Source organism: Poecile atricapillus, chromosome 6 (genome assembly GCF_030490865.1).
Source record: "Poecile atricapillus isolate bPoeAtr1 chromosome 6, bPoeAtr1.hap1, whole genome shotgun sequence".
NCBI classification, from domain to species: domain Eukaryota; kingdom Metazoa; phylum Chordata; class Aves; order Passeriformes; family Paridae; genus Poecile; species Poecile atricapillus.
The window spans coordinates 28,404,163-28,425,145 of NC_081254.1; the positions used below are offsets into that span (position 1 = coordinate 28,404,163).

The 20,983-nt window shown below is 39.7% G+C and overlaps 1 protein-coding gene across 4 annotated transcripts in view; it reads left to right on the forward strand.

The window, feature by feature from the left end:
• The window catches only part of ADD3 (adducin 3), a 92,441-nt gene that overhangs the window by 54,709 nt on the left and 16,749 nt on the right, over positions 1-20,983 (forward strand). For 3 of the 4 annotated variants that reach the window (XM_058841232.1, XM_058841230.1, XM_058841231.1), the window contains one exon: positions 13,168-13,391. In XM_058841232.1, coding sequence (XP_058697215.1) covers positions 13,197-13,391 — 195 coding nt within the window. In that variant the 5' untranslated portion in view covers positions 13,168-13,196. Of the gene's footprint in view, positions 1-8,583; positions 8,834-13,167; positions 13,392-20,983 lie in introns of those variants that run through there. The other variant, XM_058841233.1, reaches the window with a different exon arrangement.

The window sequence follows — 20,983 nt, forward strand, 5'->3', positions numbered from 1 at the left end:
TTTCGTGGTTGTACTGAGGAGGTCAGATGAGATGCAAGAATAACAATGAAAATGTAGTTCTGTTTTTTTATTTATTTTTTTTCCTCGAGTATCATTATTTGAATTGACTTATCATTCTCTTGGTGGTTATGATGTAATTGGAAATGGAAGAAGAGGGCACAAAAAAAAAATCAACCCTTCCTAGTACATTTCTCATTTTTGTTGAATGCTTTTATTGCTCAGGTAGAACTAACTCGGGTCACTGCTCACTGGCACTTGGGGAATTTTGAATGTTTGTCTCCTCTCAGAACAATGAACTTACGTTATTTGTAGATACCAGTTGTAACACTGACTAGTCCTTAGCATGCTTTGAGGGTTCATGCTGTTTTTAAATTTATCCTGCAAACTTAAATTTCCAAACATACCTATTGCTTTGTTCGTGTTTCAGGAAATACTCCCACCATGGGCACAAATGCTACTTAATAAGAAGAAAGAAAATAATTGGCTCTTCTACAGGATTATCCAAGTTCCCCTTTGATTGTCTGTGTTTGCAAAATTATGCTTGTTCACAGCTTCAGCTTAATTATCATGGGAGGTTATTTTAAATGACTGAACCTGTGTCTGGGCTCATGCTGCAGGTCAGAGAGAGGTCCAGGTACTGCTTGTTCACCTGCTGTTCTATGAAAATGAGATCTTACCTGATCACGCTGTGCATGTATTCATTCCTGCCACTTAACTTTTGAACCTATTGATTAGTTTAAGCCAAACTTGGTACAAAGGTAAAAACAGAATTTGCTTGTGTTTTACAGAAACCGGTATCTGGTTAAAGATGTAGGATTTTGATGCTGAGCAGCATCCTCTTGAACAACTCTGAGCAACTTGAAGTACAAGTTGCCCAGTCCATCTGATTATAGGGCACTGACTAAAACAAAATCCAGGTAGATAATAAGTGTAGATAATTAATTGTACTCGATCACAAGTTTGCAGAATCAAGAGACAACTTAAATTCTCAGTTTTAAAGACTAAAACATAGTTTGCTGCAAAAGGGCAAAAACCTTTTAGGAGTATAAAATATTATGATCTTAAATAGACAAGTAACATTAAGGCATTGTGTTTCTAAACTTGTAAAAGTGCTGTCATAAGTACACAAGGCAGCACTTAATAATTACTTTTTGTGGATACAAGAATGAAACAGCCAACCTGGAGAACTTACTGTTGTGGGTGATCTTTTCTAACAGAAAATGAAAAGGTGGAATATGCTGTTAGCTCAGGATGGCTGCCGATTTACTTTTGGACAGCCAGGCATGCCCATGACCTGCTGCACCATGCCAGGAGCAGCCAGGAAGGGATAGCTTTGTTTGTTTACTTATTCCTCATGTTTTGCTATTCATATATCAGATGTATAATTATTAAAGGCTTCATATCCAGTGCCTCCTGAATGTGACAGTTAAAAATAACTTCAAAAAAATAAACCATCTGTTTTAGTCTTGTAGAAACCACTGGTCTTCCAGTGCAGTATCACACAGTTACAAACAACATGTTGAATATGACATGAAAATGAATACAGGATAGAAGTAATGAAAACCTTTCTTCAAGTTTCATCCAGCATAATTGTATAATTGCACTCTCTGAGGGATGGGGGTTGTATGCCAGGTAGGAGTGTTTCTCATTATGAATTCCACTTTTTCTGAGTTTGAAGCCAGAAGACTCAAGAAAAAGTCTGATCATATAACACAAAACTTTGCATGCTTTCATCACATCATACTGACTGCTTTGCAATACAAACTTTGATTAGTTTTGATAATTTATCACAGAGAGACAACGTGTACTGATGAGGCAGGCCAAATTCAAAATTCCTTAGCAATTTGCCAGAGAATTAAAAAGAACAAAATTATAAACCCACAGCAACCCACAAATGGCATCTTACATGCTTGTTTCAATGCACACTGGAAGCATCACTCAGTAGTTAAAATAAAAATAGAAACAGAGCTCTCTCCCTGCCCAAAATGATGTAATAAATTAGCAAGTTAGAGGAATGCATCTTACAGGAAAAAAATTAATCTAAGTACTGCCCAACTCTAAAAGCAGCACCTACTCCTACTCTTCTAGAAACCTTTGAAATCAAACTCCTGAGACCAGATCAGTCCTGCAGATTCTTTTCTTCCTCTTTGGATTAAGAAATGAGTTTAAAAAAAAAAAATGTGGTTCCTCCTCATCCCCACTGTGGTTAAGGCAGAGCTCTGGCTGCCCTGGGTCAGTGTTGTCCTCCACAGCATTCCAGCACGTGAGAGCTGTCATGAAGGAGCCCTTGGCAAGCATCTAATCACCTATTATTCAGCACTTTATTAATCAAGTTTTGTGGTATTTTTTGGGCATGTTCTTGTGTGAAGATCTTTAATTCTTTGGACAGTGTTAGTTTTGTACAGATGTTTATAAAAAAACCACAAAGTACTAAACACAAAAGTGAAAAAAATATACCTGAAAGACCTAGAAAAGATGTTACTCACCATTATTCATCAAGCAGATGTAAACTCCATAGCCTCACACATTTTTCTGTATCAGCAATAATTTTCTTATGGTGTAAGGTGAAATGCTGTTTACCTAGGATGATTTCCATCAGTTATTCAAATATTCAGGAAAAAAAAGCATCACCAGAGCTCAGAACATAATGTAACTTTTCTAAAAATCGCTAACTGACTTTTAAATTTGTTGCTTTTAGTTCTTAATGTTAGAGTTGAGAGAGGAATTTGCCTCTACATTTCTGGCTCTGAACTTCAGCCCATGGGTAACGTCGGATACTTCCACTCTATAAACGTATACAGGGTTAATTGCAAACAACCAAATAGCATTTTCAGGCCAGGTTTACTAATGAGCTTTGGAAATTCAAATAATTACTCTTAAGTATTTAGTTTTATCTAGGAGACAGATTCATCTAATATATTTGTTGGCTCAGAATATTCTTGAAGTCCCAAACAAAAAAAAACCAGTAGAAATCAAAATTGGAAGAATTGTTTGGGGAAGGATTTGAGGGAGAGTCTTTAGTGCTGCGTGTGACTGATCAAAGGTTGCACACGCCTTCAAAACTGTAACTGAGTGTCTTTGCAAGTGGAATTCTGGGTTACTGGTGCTGCAGCTCCTTCAAGTCCCTGGTTAGAGGAGAAACCAGGAAGTTTTTCTTCACTTGCATGACAATGCCGTAGTGTAAAGTGAGTGTCTTCTGAAGCTGGGGTGTATGGCTGCTTGTACCACCTTGGCTGCTGGGAAGTTCTGTTCTCAGTACATTGCATCATCTCCTCTTTAGGCATGAGATATTCATGCTTCATGGAACTGAGATAAAAAGAGAGGATGGTTTAAATCTCTAGGACAAGTGTTCAATGTGAGCTGGCTATCCATTCTAGGAGCAATCACAGATGTGTGCAAGTCCCCATGATTTGTGTAGCATGCCAGGATGCACCCATGCTCTGTAATATCAGAGTAGTTTGTTGTGGAGTGTCTTTTATTTTATCCAAGTTTCCAGGGCTTACAATTAATGATGGAGGAGGAGAATTATGGGATAACAGTAGATAATTGCTTGCTTGCACTGGAAAATAATAGTAACCTAATTATGAAATATTTATATATTCTGCTTTTGACTTTTAAAATACTGCTCTTACTACCAGGCTTGATGCTGACTCACCCTACCCCTCACTGTGTGTCTTAACAAAGCTTTTGTTAGTAAATCTTCAGCACTTGTTCAGGGCTGTGCTGGCTGCTGCTCTGGGCGCATCTGCTTCTCTGTTCATTGCTGTGGTTAAGTCCAAAGTGACCCTCGGCCATCAGCTGGGCTTGCTTGAAATTCAGTGGAATAGTTTTCCATTCCTGAAGGTGTAGAAGAGCTTTGACTCTCCAAATTCAATTTGCTTTTCTAATACCATGAGCAAAACATGGCAGAGACAAGGAGGTTAAGTTCAGGCCAAGTCAATTGAGATTGATGTGCATATTTATATAGGTTAAACTTTGAATGCAAATGAAACTTCTTTAATGTGCTAGTTGGGTAGTTTGTTGGGAGGCGAGGGTTTAATTATTTTCAAGCAAGCTGAAGACAATATTAACCATGTGACTATACACAGAAAAAGTGTTTCTCACTATTGTAAATCCTAGGATTTTCCCTGGGAAGGATAATTAAAGCAACATGCTGTGAACGCAGCTGATAAAGTAGTTGCCTTTCCAACTTTTGAGTAGGTCAGCCAGGCCCTTGTGGCCCTTCTCTGCTCCACACTTTCCCCTATTCTCCTTCCTCAGATTATTTTTAACTCTGATGCTTTTGTGTAATTACTGTAGACTTCAGCTTCATGGAGAGGTGTGCTTAGCATAGTTAGGGAATGGTATTTTCAGGGGTGGGGAACTGAAACATGTGGACTGGGAGAGGCAGGATTGCCTCAAGGCAGCCAGGAAAACATGAAAAATTGTAGCATAAGGTATGTGTAACTTAAGTCCTCTAAAGATGATAATTTTGTAAGTATTAGGAATGCAACTATAGCCTCCATCAAATTCTGTGTGTTTGTTAACTTTTCCCTTGTTATGTTTTGACAGTCACAAACATTTGTCTGTAAATGGACCAAGGAGGGGGAAAAATGTCCCATATGCTAAGGCAAAACTAACTTTGGTAATGGAGAAAAGAGAAAGTCTTGGAGTCTTGAATGGGATGAGAAAAGACACTCTCAATATAATCTGTGAATAGTGCTTTACCATTTTTTGTCCCTTATGCCATCTCATGTCTGCTATAAGCTGTTTGTCCTATTAACAGAGCCTTCCCTCTACACCTCAGTTTGAGATTGCCTTTTTTAAGCATTTGCTGTAGTAAGGAGATAGCTCTTTTGTCACAATGCCTAAGGTTTTTTCCCTTTCTAGTGGCCAGTCTGTGGCAGTGTGACTGCTGCACAGTCAGGCCTGGTCTTGGTTGGCCTCATTTGTCTCACACTTTCATCAATCCCTAAAATTACTATTTGTAAATTATAGTTAAAACCCTTGAGACAGCTATAACATTCCTAGTAAGCCTCTTTTTCATATGCGAAATCAGTATATGTAGTTGTGTTGTTTTATCTAAAATATTTTGAGGTTTTAACTATAGCTATCATAAATCAGCTTTTTGAAATGCTGTTGTTTTCTGTTTAATGTGAGAATGATGTATAAGTCAGTAAAATGTTAAAATTCCTTTCTTGGGAGGCTAGCCAATTTATTTTGACGTGGTCCAGCTGATATCGGTGTATTAATGTGACTTATGTTATTGCTCTTCATATAAAATTTATGGCAGAGTGATTCAGAAATCCCAAGATGAACTGGGGAGAGTTGTGCAGGGTGTGGTGCATAATATTAATAAAGATACAATTTGTCCTGAAGACTGTATGATCGAAGACCTGGAACAATTTCATCTTTTCCTCAAGTTTCCAGTTACAATTGTTCTACTGAGATTAGCTGTTGGCCAGGTTTCCCAGTGCTCACTTGTGAGTTACGGAGGGTGTTGAGCTGCAATTCTGTATGGTCAGTGCATGGTGGTGGTCTTAAATGGGGTCTACACTGAGCTGTTGGTGGTGCTAAAGGTCAGGATTAGATGTGAAGAGAGAGGAACTCCAGGGGTTTGGCTATAAAAAGGTTTTACTGCATGCTACCATACACAAGATTGGTTATTGGTGTAAATATTTGTAAAATCCAGCAGTTGCCTTGTGTCGATCATCTGGATTGCCCACCGTCACAGCCTCTGACCCTCCAGCAAAACCCAGGAGCCAGCTGCTTTGGCCATGACATTTCTCAGGATAATCAAACTGCCATAAATCACCAAGACTTTTCATGTGCCCTGGGACTGATAAGAGGTTTCCCTGCACTCCAGTGTCACGTATTGTACCAGTGACCCAGGAGGGCTCCTGCAGTTTGCTGGGAGTCGCCCTTATTATTCCAAATGGCTCTGTCCAGATTGTCGTGAATCAATGGATTTTAAAAAACGTGTTTACACACAAGCAGACACTTGTTTCTTCTACTCCATAATCTTATGCAGGTCTGCATATAAAGTGGAATTGTTTTCCCCTGCACCTGTGCAGGCCAGGGACAGCCCAAGAAAAAAGTCACAAGAGGAAGCTGGAGACTTCGCAAGAGAGAGAGAGAGAGGAAGAGTGTTGTGAAATATAGAAGGCTGTGACTGCAATCAGCTTTTCCAGTTAAGTTTTTTTTTCAGAGAGAAGTTCTTAGTTTATACTGTGGAGGAACCCAGGTTTCATGTTTTTCAGGTGACACAAGGACATTGTTCAGCCATTGTCTCTGTGTATGAGTTGTGTGTGCGCCTACTTTCACAGCTTAATACGGATAAGTGCTACCAGAAGGTAATCTTTTAATTTAGCTCTCTGTTGTCTACTGACTCATGAAATATTTTTAGGTGACTTAAGTACAAGTGATTATGTAGATAAGCAGAGGCGAGTCTTTAAAAATAAAAAAGTGCTTTTTATTGTCACTTGCATGAATTGTTTCACCAACAAACTCTGGATTCCTCCTCTGCTGCTTTTCTGTAACCAGTTTGCTTGTGTGACTGGATTTGTTCTGACTTGCATGTTTTGCGTACAGAACATCGTAATCTCAAAGAGTTCATATTGTCTGCACAGCCTTAACAGTTTTTGTGTAAAACAAGAAAAACATTCCATGAAGTGGAGCAAGGAAACCATTACAGTGCTGACTGCTCAGGTGTCACACAATGCAGTGATGACAACATCCTGGTTATGTACTGCCTTTCCTTGGCACAAGAGGTTCCACAGTGGGCAGGGTGGACATTGGATCTGAACTCTCAGGGTTGTGCTTTTGAGACTGGTTTTGTCTTTTATCATACTCTCAGAAAAGAGTGACTGGATAACTTTCTTATCAAGGGTTCCCTCCCTTATTTTACATGAAAAGCTCATGCAGCAGTGAAGGAATAGCAAAATGTGAATGATTATAGTGTGGGTCTACAGGGTTAAGCATGCAAGTTCATTTATGAAGCACAACGCATGCAAATAGCATTTATGGCCATGTGGTAGAGCATATTGGATACATCAAACCAGCATTCTAGACTCCGGAAGTTTTTTCCCCACTTGTGCTGAAAAATGTTGGCAGGCCAGCCTGCAAATGTGGAGGTGTAGACTGCACCTGCTACAGGCTGAGTGCATTATAAGAAACCTTCCTTCGCAGAGAAAAAACATCACCCCTGCAGTTAAAGGTAAAGTTACAGGCCTGAAATTCTCATATTCTGTGTAGTTGTCAGCGACCTACTTAGTTCTCACTTCTTGACAATAAAGTGTGTCTGGCTCAGTTCCAGTTTACACTGAGTAAAGTGTGAGTTGCACAGCTTGACTATTTGCCTTGACTTTAATATTGCACGCTATAATTGGGAAAGAATAATGCTTTAGATTTAACACAGCAACACAAAAACAAGGTTCAAATGCTTATTTCTTAGATAAAAAATATATCTTGCTGCTATATAGTGTCTTTAATGTGGTGTCTGAAAAGAGATGATAATTTTATTAGCTTCCTCTGTTTAAAAGCAGAGAGACTTAAATATGCAGTGCTGGATTAGACTATTTGATTAGTAACCAGTTTGGTCTGTAGTATGACAAATTGTTTATGGCTGCATTGCTACTGGAAGAAATGGTATTAGACATTCCTGCATCATCATCATCTTTGTTTCAGAACAAACATTTGTGCAGATATGCAGGTAACTGGCAGGATAACTGATACAGCTGAAAATTAACCCATTAAAAAAAAAAAAAACAAATAAAAAAAACCCCAACCAAACAACAACTTAAAAACCCTTACAAGCATTTGCCGGTATGAATCTGAAGGCGTGATAAAGGGAAAAAGGTTGAATGGCTGGGCAGGTTGGGAAGAGGTATGACTACTTTATTTTTTAAATACAAATTATTTTGTGTCAGTTTAAGGGTGTAGTTTGGCTTGAGTGCTAGTGTAAGGAATTCCCGTACATTAGTAAAATCAGATAATAAAATTTTGAACAAATGCTACCTATCTAGTTATTTTCAGCTCCACAAATTGAGTTAGAAAATTCTCACATCTGAACACACATCTTACTCACCTGAGCAGTGTGTAAAGCAAGAAAATCCCAAATCCATTGTAGCATAAATTTTAAAAAATGAAAGAAAAAGAAAGTCTGTCAGCTTAGATATTTATAGTATTTGATGTCCTCATCAGGTGAATTTCAGAATTAATTTGAGGTGCTTACCCATTTTTTAAATTTTTTTTTTTGCCTTAAGAGTTTCAGTTACTCATTTCTATGTCATTACTAAAACGTATAGGAGGGAGGATTAACAGCTGACTTTCTAGTGCCAGAAAACAGCATTGATGACCCTCTTCTCAGTCCATATTCTCCTATATATTTCCCCATCCCTCTCAACCATTCCCCCCTATTCCTGAAGTGTGTGTGTTGCTGCTGACGTACATAGCTGGTGGTGTTTGCTAAAGCCAAGTATTTGATTCAGACTGGAACCTGTTTCATAGGGAGGCTGGAACTGAGATCAAGAGACGCCCAGTTTGCTTCCAACAAGTCTCCTGTCAGACAAGATATTGGAGGGGGGGTTGGGGGGGAGAAAGAGCAGGCTGTTCCTTAAAAACAAGCAGGCGAGAAATCGCAGGAGCAGAAGAGCTCAGCGTGCTCCTGAGAGGGGAAGCGCTCCAGTGTAGGGTAGCCCAGCTCAAGAGCTCAGACCCTAAATCAGTCGCACCAGTTAATGATGCCGTGCACACACTGCTGGTTTGCAGTGCTGGGAACTCTCAGTAAGATGGATTGCACTGCATAGAGAAAATGGAGATGTCTGAAACCAGCCAGAAAAAATCAGCATAAAAGGTAGGTTAATGTTCGGTTGCTAGGTGATCTAATAATTTGGTCCCTTTTCTGCTACTCTGATGGTATTTATTTTTATATACATCCACCACATTATGAAAGATAAATCAGTGCTTTCTGGGGGGTTCTTTCTCAATATAAATTTTCCTCTCCCTTGGTCTCCTGCACTTTTTCTTATTTTAGTGCTTCTTGTTTCTCTGACCTTATTATTATTTTTGAGCTGTTTTTGTGATTTGACATTGAAAATAGTTGTTGCAACAAAAGCATCACAGCAGGTTACTTAGATTTGTGTCAGATGGGGATGCTCAGGATGAAATGTTGCAACCTAAAATCAACAGTTCAAAGTTCCTGGGAAAAAATTGAAACTTTCATTAAATAAAACTTACTCCTAAGTAGAGAGATACACAGCTTCCTAACAGAGGGGGTACGTTCTACTTTCTCTCTGTAGCCCAGTTATGAGTATAAAATACAGAACAGGATATGGAAGCCAAACCCATGAGCTATATAAGGCATCAAAGCACTGGAGGACACGACCTGTTTTCTTTTGTATCAGAATTCAGTTCAGCATGAACCAGGAGGGCAGAACTAGGAGGGGGAAGTGGCGCTAGATTAACAAGTTACATTGTAGCAAAGACCGTGTGAGCATTTTTGTTTTACAGCTCCTTAAAAGTATTTTCCGCAGAGATGAGGATTCTGTGTAACAAAAATTTATCTATTCTGACTTTCTGTTCTTAGTTTGGCCCCACACTGGGGCAGTTGAACCAAGTGTGGGAAAACTGTTCATCTTTAACTTTAAATCTCCTTTTAGTGTGTCAGCATGTGCATGATAGGTCAAAATGTGGGCTTAAATGTGTGTCTCAGCAGACCAAGAGTGATGGCTCTCACCAGATCTGAGTTTATATTTGATTTCTCTGTGTATGTTTGTCCATTCTGACCAGTCTAGATACAGTGTCTTGTTGCTATAGGATCTCTAATTTCTACCTGTGCCTGAGTCTCTGCAACCACTCTGGAGCATGCATAAGAAATGTTAGCTAGCACTGTTCAAGAAGTTGGTACCTCACTTTTTTAAATTCATAAACAGCATTGGAGGGGGTGGAAACCAAAAGCAGCCTTACAGCAAAGCTGATTTCTTCTCTAGGCACAAATATCATGCAAAGGTGGGGGAGAGGATCCTCTAGCATAATTCATAGATATTGAGATCTGGATTTTCTGTAAATACATTTATCTTATTGCTGATTCTGTGCTGAGAAGGAGGTACTGATTTTTTGGTCCCCTAAAGCTGATGGCATTTTTAACAAATGCCCTCTTTTTTTTTTTAAAAAAAAAAATCAGTAGAAGATGCAAATAAATAATAAAAGAATGGTCAATTTGTTTGAAAATTTTCCAGGAAACAGTAGGGGTTATATGAGAGTCAGCCTGGGCTCAACAGAGCAGGCATTGAACCAGACCTAATAAGAACAACTGGACCCAACACTCATATTATGTTCAGTAATGGAGGGGTTTTGTACTACAAGGATTTCAATGTTGTAATCTTAATGGCTAGAGGTAACAAACCAGGCTGAAAGGAAAGAGGAAAAACTAAAGTCCAATGCAATTAGAAAAATCTCTTGCGTGGATTTTGTGTGTTGCCAGTCACATTTGTGCCGTTTTTACAGATGAATGGGCTTTTCTGTCACTGTAAGAATGAATTGTAAAGTAATGGGCTTGAACTAATTATGTCCTATAAACCTATAATAATAACAATAAATGTGTTTTGAAGTTCAGACATGCATGTAGTTGATCCAGCCAACTGAGTCAATCAGCAACTGAGCAAGTCTCCTCCTTGGGGTTAACAGGATTCAGGAACGTTTTAGGGAAAAAGATGGTCAGATAAGACAACTCCTGGGAAGGAGAAAAAGAGCAGGAGTCACATCTGGTTGGTTCTCGCTATCTGCATTTCTAGACTGCTTTTAGTTACCTGCAGGTGCTGGAAGGTGTCTCTTCTGGCTCAGATGGAGGTTCTTATCCCAGCACAGATGGAGAGCAGTGAAGGCTGACAGGTCTGTCTCAAGCTCTTCACACCTTGTGGCATTAGCCAATGATCTCATAATCTTATGTTGTCTCCTGATGCTTTTTTTCTTTTTCTTCTTAAACCTCACCATTTTGGGCAGGGGGGGAAAGGGAAGGTACACACAGGACAGAGGAGCAGAGATGTAATAAATAGTTATATTTATAAGGGTATATTTTTTGAGTGGTGGTCAGATCCCCAGACACTATCCCAAAAGTTAATTCTTCAGAAAAACTTAAACTCCTTTTATACTTCCACCAGATTTTTCCCAAACTCTCACTTCCTTGAAGCAAGGTCCTTGTTTTCTTCCCAGCATCTCCAAACTGATCACACATCCCAGGCTTTCCGGCGGTCAGTCAGCACATGCTGAATGAACTCCTACTGCACCCAAGCAGCAAATGCAAAACACACCAATGTGTTTCCACAGCCTCTGGAATGAAGCCATCAGAGTTCATGGAGCTTGTCTCCAGGATGTGAATTATACATCCCAGAACATGGTTATGTTCATCCAGCATGCCAGGTACCTCCTGGGAGCTCTGTGTGTACAGCTGGATAATGTTGCATCCCAGATGATGTTTTCTTTCTCTCTCTTTCTCTCCCTGGAAAAAAAAAAAAAAAAAAAGGCAGAAAGAACAAAGCAAATTAAATCTGTAGTAACTGTTGCATTTCATCTCAATCCCAAATTTCATCATAATCTGTAATATACAAGAAAGTCATTGACTTGGTTTTCTTGGCTCTTACCTGCTAATGCTTTCCTAGCTCTGTCAGAGGTTTCTGTCTGGTTACAGGGCTGCAGTGCCCCAGGATTTCATCCTTGTGCTCTCCCTTGCACTGTCAGCAAAGCTGTTTGGGAATCAGTGTGGGAAACTGGCTGAAAACGAACTTGGATCTTCCTGCCAGCTTGGGTCATGGTGTGGCTGAGCAGCAGAGGGTATTACAAGGACTGAAAGGACTTGCTGCAGGCAGGAACAGGGCTTGGGCTGCTGAAGCTGGTTTTGACAGAGGTTCCCAGTGTTTCACCTGGGAAATACGTGAGATCACAGTGGAAGCAGTTCAGGTGCTCCACGTTAGCTCACTTTTCACAGAACGCCCCAAATGGAAATTGCAATGACACAGACGAGGGATGGGTGAACACTGCCACAGAGGAAGGGCACTTTGATCCACTGATACCAGAATGTCAAACCATGCTGTTGAACACAGTTTGACTTGGTCTTTTTTCCTCTGAAGATGTGAATTTACATAACAAATACTTTTGCATGCAAATATTTTTATATTAAATGTATTATTGACTGTAGATATTTGCATGTTAAAATGTATTTTCATAATACACTTATCTCATCCTTCAAATCCTGTTTCTCTTTGTTTCTCAAACGTGAGAAAGTGTCCCTCTTCAGTAGCTTTTGAGGAATGGTGTTCCTGAGCGTGCTTTTGAGCCTGATTCTTTGTATGAAAATTCAGGTGTCTGCTTCTTTCCTTTTGATCCAGTTCTGTTTGTGTTTACAAATACTTATCAGGTTTTTTAATGAGATTTTTAAGCTTTCTACCAAGACATGAAAGTATTTTTGTTGTTTCGTTGTTTTTTTTCTTTTCCTAACGTAATGAGCTTAAGTGAGAATCTTTGCATACAATTGCACACAAAAGGAGAAAATGCTAAAGCTCAGCTGTTTGCCATGGATGTGGCCTCAATGCTGTGTAAACCAACATACAACCTTCTCTGCAGTGTTCCCTCAATGTTTCCAAGTGTCTTATGAAAGAGCAGGCACCAGCTGGAGCTCTGTGGAAATTCCCTAGTGGTCTTTGAGTGTCCTGAGGCCTTGACTTTAAGCTGTGGTTATGAGATGCTTTGAAAATGCTGTAATTGAGGAATTTCTTCACAGAAGAGCAGATATTAAACAGGCCTTGTCTTCTGGGTGTTTGCTTGAACAGCTCAGGAAGGAGAGCTGTATAAAAACTTTGGGAGGTGGTAAGTGTAGTGTAAAATGATAGAGGAAAGCTTGTCATAAAATGTACGATGGTCATTTCAAATGTCACTCCTACCTGTATGCATGTTGGTTTTTATTTTACCTTGAGTAGAGATGGTTATGCACTATCAGAAAACTTAGTAATAGCTTTTAAACATTTGTCTAGAATTTTCCTCAATTTTCTGATTGTGATAGTTACTCACTTGTTCTCCCTTCAGTTTAGATGACCTGCAGAGATGCGAAGGGACATTAGTTATGCACAGACTTGGATGTTACTTGCACTGCCCTCCTTTGAACTAACATTGTTCCCTGTTTTCTATTTGTTTCAGGGGAAGCCTTCCATCCACAGTGTTGAAGCATGAGTGCTGATGCCAGCCAGGTGGTCATCACTACTCCTCCCCCGGCCACGATGCCTCACAAAGAGCGGTATTTCGATCGCATCAACGAGAATGACCCAGAGTATATCCGTGAGAGAAACATGTCCCCTGACCTGAGACAGGACTTCAATATGATGGAGCAGAGGAAGAGGGTCACCCAGATACTGCAGAGCCCTGTGAGTACCATTAATGGGGAGTAAAAAGGAAAGGGTGTTATAAAAAAAGAAATCTATGTCACAGCTAGATAGAATATCTCTGGACCATCTTCTAAGAAAGGTCACTAAATAGATTATCCAGCATTTTGTTGGTGTAGTGTTTTGTCTGTGGACAAGCAGCCTTTCTTGTGTTGTTTTTTCTCCTGATACTTTTATATTATGGATCATTGCAATATTATAGAAAGACGTGTCTGGCTGCAGGGTTCCTAATTAAAACTTAGGGGCAGGGAAGAGAGTGAAGGAGTCACCAGTCAAATAGGAACAAATTAGGGCATTGCGTGGTGTTCTGCTTTCTGGGTTTGAATATTAACCTATCATTTGCATCAGGAATGTTTTAATTAACATTTATAATTGGGTTAAGTTTATTTAAAAGCTAGACTATGTTCTTTTTATGTCCTTGAGGGTGATCATGCTTGGCCATATTAGCGCTCATCTACTGGTTATGTAAGTTCAGTACTTGGGTAGACTACATATAAAACTATTACATCTATTGAACCACGCTCACACCAGTTGTAATTTTTACATTAATACCTGTATTCTTTGAGTTTAACCCGATGAATACATTGGAAAGAAATACTGTTGTCTTGAGTATTTTGAATCCATGGGGAGTGAGTAAGGCCTGTGGAGTGATCCTTTAGGGGTATCTGTGTGTAATGCAAGTATTGAGGATAATGGGACTGGGAAGGGGCTAAGCAGCTTTACAGATCTTTCTGTCTTTAGTTCCTCTGTAAATTGGGGTGCTTCTGTAATTTTTTTTTTTTAAGCTTTTCCATATGTAAAGAGATTGCAAACAGCTGTTAGTAATCACCCTATTATAGTCATCCATGAATAACAGGATTGTTTGCTAAAGTGTTGTCGTGGAGTGTCTCTTGGATCTGTGTGTTGTTTTGAGTATAATGTGAACCTGTTGACTAAGGAATTTATTATTTTTCTAGTTAATTTGTGCAAGCTTGGGTTTGCAGCCAGGCTCTTTTACAAGGAAAATACTCTAAGGAGGTACTGCATAATGTTTTAATCACAATAATTTTATGTTAAATACTCAGTTGTAAAATGTGACCGGATTCTACTCATTCCTGTTGAAATACTCACATTATGAGTAGCCAGGACTCATGGAAGGACTAAATATTTAGCCTAACTGATAAAAAAAAATTGGAGAGATCATTTGGTTTTGTATGTGAGGGTGGTTTTTTGGTCCTTTTGATGACAGTATTGAATCTGATGACTGTAACTATTTCATTAATATTTTGGGGCATCTTTTGCCAAGTCTGCCAGATGTAATTAATGTCCCTTTGCTGCAGCTTCTGTGGTGGTTTTTTTTTTTAGTAGAGGCAGTGTCAGCATGCAGATTTAAGGAAGGGGTGTGAAGAGGGGTATGAACCCCTGAGTTTAGGCTGCTGTTTTAACAGAAGGGTGGGAGTCAGAGAGCTGCTGGGCTGCTGTCAGTATCCTGCTGCAAGAGAAGCTGAGCCTAGCACTTTTTGGAAAGTGACTGCCAATAAGTTGCAAGTTTTTGTTGTGTAAGGGAAGAGTTGTCCAAATAAGCCAGGGGCCTGCTGCCTGCTTGGCTTAGAGAGAAATGGGAACGTGGGAGCTGAGTGTGGGATCAGGCACGAAAATGAGTCGTCTGAGCTCCCACTTCTCCTCAAGTATCTCCTTTTATCTGCTCTTTCCCTGATACAGAAAATTTAGACGAACTGTGCTGTGATTTCTCATGCAATGAAATTAAAGCATTTTTATACAGTATCCATGACCAAATGTCCATCAAGCAAATTTCATAATTTATTTGGGGTGGAAGGTATTTTTTCCAGGCTCTAGCTGCTGTGTGCCATACTGTTCCTGGGATTCAGGACAGAAAACATTTATCTTGTTCTTCTGAATTTAAAATTCATCACACAATGGCCAGAAAGCATTGCTCCTGTTACCAGTCTGTGTAACACAGGTTTGGGATTTAATTGATGAGTATTGCCCATGTTTTTGTTCTACAGCTGTAGAATTACATTGTGTTAGAAATTTTCATAGAACTTAGTTGCTTTTCCGGATTCTTCCACTTGACAGAGAGACTATAGTTTGAAGAATGTTTAGAAGAATAGGAATTATGAGACACAGTTTAAGGAAGAGCTTGCTTTGCTGGTGAATGTTCACCCAGTTTTAGGTATATAAAGGCATATCTTCACCAAGTCTTGTTAAATGCATTCAGATCAAAGAAACAGTCAATGACTCCTCTTCTGGCAAGTATTAGTAAATGTGAAGTGTATCTAGCAAGAATAGTAACTGTCTTATGTACTTGTGTAACTGTGTTATGGACTTGAGGTGAGCTTTGAACATGCGCTTTCTGTGAGCAGAGGTGCAAAACTAAAGGGTTAATCACTATCCCATAGTAGCAAGCTTAGGTACTAATTAAATCTGTTTTATTAACAAATGTTTTTTCTTTCTTTCAAGTAGGAAAATCTAAATCCTTTAGCAAGAAAATAAATTAGAGAATATATTTGAGGAACCACAGTATATTTTACTCAGTGCATCTTATTGTAAGGGCTACAGGCCTGACCAGACATCTTCAGACATCAAGCTGCTGCATCTCTCTGATGTGCTGTTTGGTGCCCATGCTAGTGTGCAATCTGACTACTCCTCTCTGATGTGCAATTTCCCTTTCCTAAATTAAATAATTTAAAAGCTACTGAAAAGCTATTTCCATTACCTCTGATGTTTGCTAATGTCTTGGAGTCTGTTCATAATAAACCTTAAACAAATCATAGTTGTTTTCTGACCATTGCCCATGGAGAATGTCCTGACATTATTAGTGAGTTCTCAGATGTGTTTGCCTAATACTGCATGTAGCCCCTGAGCATCTGATAGCCTGGAGAATCTGATAAACCGAACGTGTTTGCTGTTCTGTGTATGTTAGAAAGGTGGAAAGAAATTAAAATCAGCTGGGCCTGAGCAGCCTGATAGCATCCAGATGTAGTGGTGGCCAATCTTAGCATAAAGCCATTTAGGTTTATATTAGTAATGTCTTCAGGTTCAGAAGATTCAGGTAGCACATTGTTATTTTTAAAGAAAGGTACTATATTAATGCAGTGAACTAGTTTTATTGCTTATTGGACCCAAGATACTTTCCCTATAATATATACAAAATCTGAAAAGATGGGTTGGTTGTTTTGTTTTGTTGAAAAGATGGGTTGGTTTGTTTTTAATTTTCCAACTTAACTCTGCAATTAAAAACAGTTTTGTCTGTATGCTAAACAGTCATATGTTGCTTGTTATGCACAGTAACTATGTCTTTCACAGAGTGAAAATATATTTGCTGTACCATCAAACTCCTTATTTCATTTATGGCATACAAGTCCTTCTGGCCTTTATTTCCTTCTAGCATTTCTCCAATGCTGTCACCATAGCAACCAGAAACTCTTTAAAACACTTTAAAAAAAAAGGCAGTGGTTATGCAGTTATGGTGTTTATGAAAACTGAACAGCCAGTTTGGCACTGAGGAGCTGAATGAACCTACAGACTGGGAGAAGATCCCCACAGCCATCATGAAGCAGGGAAGGTGTTGGATCTTCCTGCAAAGCAGTCAACAGTGCCACACTGCTTCCAGTGCAGTGAGACCATGTAAAACAATTATCCATCCAGCAGAAAATTAACTACAGACTTCAGCTAACGGGACGTTAGTGCAACCTAACAGGAAATTAGGGTCAGGGCTTAGACTGCACTGGGGAGTGCCTTCCATCCCTTTGTATTGAGGTATTGGAAGGAAAGCTACAGGTGAAGGTAGAAATGGGAGAGGATGCATTTTTATACAAAAGATGTGCTTATCTATGAGATATACTTCATTATTTTTACTGATGTAAGAAGTTGTGTCTGAAGTGATGAGTTGAAAGGCTGTTTTATGTAAACATAAAAATGCCTGGTTTGTGGAATTTAAATGTGCAGTTTATGTTTTTAATTTACCAGTGAAGTTTTGTGTGGCTTCTTGAGCTGCACTGGATATGTGCTGGCTATTTTTACATGTAAAACATAGCTATTTGGAGCTTGGGGCTTTTTTTCTTAAGTTGAGCTCTGTGTTGGCAGGATCCCATCAGGATTTATTTTAATTTCATGTCGGATCTAGAGAGTGTGTACTAACCCATCGTGACTCTGCAGGGTGTTCAGGGCCACTCTGGCTTGACTCTGCCATTGCAGGAAGGCTCAGGTCGAACTGTCTGGACTGCAAAATGTTGAGGGGTTATGTTGAGGTTAAAAATGTGCATCTCTACTGTGCCTCCCTTCCTGCCTTGTACATGTACACACCCCCCTGCCTCCCACACTAGCTGGTCTTGCCCAAAAAAAAGTGGGGAGATAACTATACAGCTTAGCAACTCTTCTATTCAGAGGTCTGCCTTAGCATATAGCATGCAGGCAGATTTTTCTCCTCAAAAACAAGCAATCCCACCCACACTTGAATTTTTTTCCTGGATATGTTATTTTCAAACCATCAGGACAGAGATGAAAGATGATTTAATTTATTTTTCTCCAGCTTTTGCAGTTGTTTAGCTTACTTTATTTTGTATTGAGTGAACATCCAGTATTTTTGCAATACCACTCCCTTTTGGGGTAGTTTATTTTCTTAAAAATATCAAAGTCCTTTCAGTTCCTCATATGTTTTGGCTTTTACTGCTCTTTTCTCAGATGTTCAAATGCCTTTCACATCCTTCAGAAGCCCCACCCCTTGGTCACAAAGGACTCACAACCTTTTACATCACCTGAGTACCTTCTCACTGGGCAGTCCTCTCACCTTGCATTCCTGGCTCTGGCTTTTGTCTTCTCTGACATCTTCCTGATATCCTGCTGGGAAGTCATGACTCTCCTCCCACTGCAATAGCTTATTTAATTTCATGCTTTCATCATACAACGTGTGCAGCATTTTGTTCACCAGAGGCAAGAGCCCTACTTGACACATTATTGAAGACATACTACAAAACGTCCCTTAAAGATCCCCTGTGCACTGTGACAGCATTTTAAGTGAGCGGGAATTTGTGGTCAGGGTAACATTGTCTCAAATCAAGTCCATCCACTAGATCTCTGTGAGGACCCAAGAAATCTCTACCATGTATAGGTACACTGTAAATTCACACCAATGTCCTGTACCACAAGTGCACGTCATGAAAATTTCCTTGCTTTCTTACTATAAAATTGGGTTACCCTTTACTCCCATCTATTTTCATATTGCTCCATTACACTTAGTTTGAATTGTGGTTTTCATTAGATGTAAATGCCAATAGATACATGTTGAACAATACCTGGAGAACCTTGGAAAGGTTGGCTGGTGGCTTCTCCTTGGCTGCAGGAGCAGGTGCATCCAGAACACCCTGCAAGAACTCTGTCATCCCTCCCAGTGCTTCCTCACCATGTGTGCGTGTGCTCCCACCCTTCCAAATCCTGCACTTACTGAAAAACCCAGTTAATTATGCTCAGAAATGCGTGAGACCCCTGACGAGCTAAAATTTCATTTCTTCTAGCACGTTACATTTCATTGTACATTCCATTTACATTCATTACATTTCATTTACGTTCCATTTAGCAAGATGTATGGTATGGTTTCACTCCATGAGAGAGCACGAGGGAGGGACCCAGACCCCCATGCAGTGCAGCAGTTGTGTGAGTGGCTGGCTCTGGGAGTTGGCTGTGTGGAGATGGGCTTGACAAAGGAGTTCAGTGCTTCAGGTTTGGCTGTAATCATGGGGTATCTCTAGGCCGCTCATCACAGGAGTGAACGCTGCTGCAGCTCATGGAGGAAAGCCAGTGTGCACCAGGTTAGAGGAGCTGGAAAAACTGGCACAGGCTGAGCTATGTGTGGGGACCGCCTTGCTGTCAGCTGAGTCACTAAATCCAGCCCAGGTACCCTTACCCTTCAGTGCAAGTGAAGAGATTATTATAACTTTAGCTAATTCCTTATTACCGAGGCTGCTTCTTCTTGTCTTAACACAGAAGCCCCATCCCCCTTGTTCTCTTTCACAGCATTGACAAACGCTTTTTGTGACTCTTATCTTCTCCCCGCCAGCCTTCACTCACTGGCGGTTTTTTTGTGGCCAACTCCACCCTTTTCCACTTAGGGCACCGGCTGTTTGTATCTAAACTTCAGTCTTGAAAGAGCCTGTTAGGAGCGGTGTCGGCTGTTTTGGTGAAGGTCTTCCTCTCCCGAGCAGCTGTGTTTACAGCACAGGAACCAAAATTAACGTCTCTTCGCTCTCGAGGACAAAATACCAGTTAAGTTTTGAAGCTTTTCTTCAGTGGTGGAGATTTGGCTTAGAGACTCTGTCTGGGCATGTTTAGATAAGTTGAATTATGCCCTTTTTAAAAATGGATTTAAGATATTAGAAGTTATGATCAAAATGGGCAAAAGTGAAAATGGTTGAATGGGTTTCTTATATTATTTGGAAGCTTTTAGTCTGACAGCACTGCTGCTATGAAAGGTAGGGGCCTCACATATCTTTTTTAGCTACTTAACTGTAGAAAGACATTAAACTGGTCATTACTGTAGTTAGTCCTGATGTGAGCATGTGCTTTCTCCTCTTAAAGGTTTGCAGTGGTAGGGAGTATTTTTAGATTACTTGTATACCATTATTATTTGCTTATTACTTTATTTCTACTTCTTTTGAGTTGGATACATGTAGAAATCAGTGGTCAACAAAAAAGAAACAGCAGAGATAGTCCAAATGCTTATAAGCCTGTGTACTTCTTAACATCTTTAGAGAGCTGCCTAGCAAGATGAAGAGATTAGTACCAAGTTTTTTTGAAACATCATTATTCTGCACTATATATGTGTGTATCCATGTAAAACAGATTATTCTAGCAAGTTTATTATTCTAGTTCTTCCTGCATATGTTGACTGAAAAATACTAGTTGTTAACTGGTGCATGCAAATGTTGTTTTGATTCTTAAAACCCCAAATTTACAGTGCCAGCTCACACTTAGACTGTACTTCTGAAAGAAAATGGACATAAGAGAGTCAGAACTGAGCTTGTTAATTTCACTCTTGAGTTTCAGAGAACAATTGCAGATCTAAGTTGAAAGATTTTTCCATCTAAACTGCCTGAGTCTATGATGTGTATTTGGAAGATGATTGCAAATAGTTCTGGTGAAGTAATTTTATTATATTAGAAAGACTTTGACCTCATCATTCTACTAATGACTCCATCAAGAAAAGCTGTGCATGTTCTGCAGGCTGTGCAGTACCATGTAAGGCTGACTAAGCTGGTGTAAAAAGGCTGACTACAGTTTTGGAAAAGAGTGGAATTATGGAAACAGATTTAGGAACAGGCTGAGCTGCCCTGTTAATTTTTACTGGTGGGTTGTGGGGAAATTCATGTCTTAGAGCAGAGTGGTGGAGTGGCACTCGGAAGGTGGGCGAGGTAGAAGCAGAGCAGCAGCCTGCATTCTACCAAGGTCAGGCTACTCACTTGGATGTCTAAAATAAAAGCCCTACTCAGCATCCTCCCAGTTGTGTATCTTGTCTGAAATGTCACTGTACCTTCTTTCCAGTAGCTGTCATGGGCCCAGTTTTCATACCATGGGATATT